The 1,762-nt window shown below is 61.7% G+C and overlaps 1 protein-coding gene across 1 annotated transcript; it reads left to right on the top strand.

Moving 5' to 3' along the window:
• Positions 1 to 600: 600 nt before the first annotated feature.
• On the top strand, positions 601 to 1,114 carry LOC111735718 (ankyrin repeat and MYND domain-containing protein 1-like; the record flags this gene model as incomplete). Its single annotated transcript, XM_023527173.1, has 1 exon — positions 601 to 1,114. A coding segment is annotated over one exon (380 nt), but the record flags the coding sequence as incomplete, so codon positions are not given.
• Positions 1,115 to 1,762: the final 648 nt, after the last annotated feature.

Below are 1,762 nucleotides of genomic sequence, written 5' to 3'. Positions count from 1 at the left end.
CCAGGGTGCAGCCAGCTGGTCACACTGACACCGGCCAGGGGCCGCACTGGGGAAGGGAGGCTGTGGGACCAAGCTGGAGACAGGGCAGGGCCCCACGGCAGCCCACGGGAGCCCCGCCTGTGACCTCAGTGTCTCTAGGAGTCACAGAGGGAACGTAGCAGGCGCAGTTACCGCTAACAGTGCGCTCTGCGTACACTGGGCGCCCTCGGTGTGTCGCCTCGTGTGTGGCCAGTGAGGACTCTTTCTCTGGAGTCCTCACGCTTGCGCGTACCCAGCACTCACGCCGCCCTGTCCTGTGCTGGCAGCGGGGTCCGCGGGGTCCGCGTGTGTGGCGGCCACTGCGTGGCTCGGGTTTCTGCTTGGGGTCTGGGAAGGCCCGGGGTGTTGTTAGCCACGTGCCCCGAAGGCCGCCCTCGGCCGCGCGCTGGTCCTTGCTGAGGAAGGCGTTCGGCGGGCTCGTCGCTCTAATTTGTTTGGTGGTTGTCACTCTAATTTCTTTTTCCTTGTAATGGTATTTTTTTTTTTTTTTTTGGTACTTTCCAAAGGAAGTCCCCAAGCTCTCAGGGACTCGAAACCGTTTCCTCTCATTCTACAAATCAGACTCCATCTTCTTCGAATTGGCGCACGCCCGAGTCAGCCAGGAGCTGAGGCCGCTGCCCGCTGCCGCCGGCAGCCAAGAGTCCGTCAACCCGAGGGCCAGCCTCCAGAAGCCCACGTCGCCGCGGGGCAGCATCGGCGACCTGGACAAGGCGGAGAAGGGGCTGGACGACGTGTCGGGGAATGTGGACAAGTGCACGCTGTGCAGCAACGAGACGAACTTCGAGTCCGACGTGTCGATGCTCAGCTTCTCCATCGCCCTGTCCCGGGACATGCTGGAGAAGAGTGCGAGGACCCACAGCATGCTCAAGGGCCCCGCCTTTGGCGACACCAGCTCCGACAAGGGGACCATGAGGCAGATGGCGCTGTCCATGATCGAGTAGGTGGTCGGCATCGCCCATCCGCCCCCCGGGAGGCCGTTCCAGAGCTGCAGTTGGCCCTTCCCTGCCTCGTCTCTGTGGGGTCTCGGGGTGGCCTCGTCTGCCGGCCCCGTGCCGGGGCCTGGCTCCGGCATGTGAGGGACAGGCAGGGGAGAGTCCAGACTGTGCCCCGGACTGGCACACGGGCGGTGGGGACTCACGGCCGCTCACGCATGCGCACGCTCGCCCCCACAGACCGCAGTGCGAGGTTTCGTGGGGGGCGCACTCCTCCGATGGCTCGAGCCGCGCACGGCGTCGGCATCCTCTCCCCGTGGGCCAGTGTGTACAGAAGGAACGGCCAGCCGGCGCGCGGTGGTCACTCGCTCATCCGAGCACAGCCGGCCTCTCGCTTTAAGGGGCAGCCGACAGTGTGTGTGGCCAGGGACGACGTCCCAGCCTTCGAGGGGAAACTAGGGTTTTGGAGCATTTGTAGCCACCACATACCGTCTACGCCACGTGTCACCCTTGGGACGGTCTCGGTGAGGTCGTCCATCCACATGACCAGGTCGTGATGTCACAGGCCCTCTCGGGGTTGGTCCTTCACGGTGTGGGGTTCCGGTGCAGCCAGGTACACATTCTTCATAAAAACGTTTTATGTTAATATGCAATGGGTTTGTTACCGCTACTTTGTAAATGTATAAGTATTTTGAAAAAGGCTTTCCAAAGTTTTCATTTATGATACAGTACACAAATGGATAGAACCCACGGAAGCAAACGCTCTGTGGGGTCCTCAAAGAGTTTTGGAG

The sequence above is a fragment of the Pteropus vampyrus genome, unplaced genomic scaffold (assembly GCF_000151845.1).
Source record: "Pteropus vampyrus isolate Shadow unplaced genomic scaffold, Pvam_2.0 Scaffold1000005778, whole genome shotgun sequence".
NCBI classification, from domain to species: domain Eukaryota; kingdom Metazoa; phylum Chordata; class Mammalia; order Chiroptera; family Pteropodidae; genus Pteropus; species Pteropus vampyrus.
Note: the sequence above shows the minus strand (reverse complement) of the source record. Positions and strands in the feature narration are given on the sequence as shown.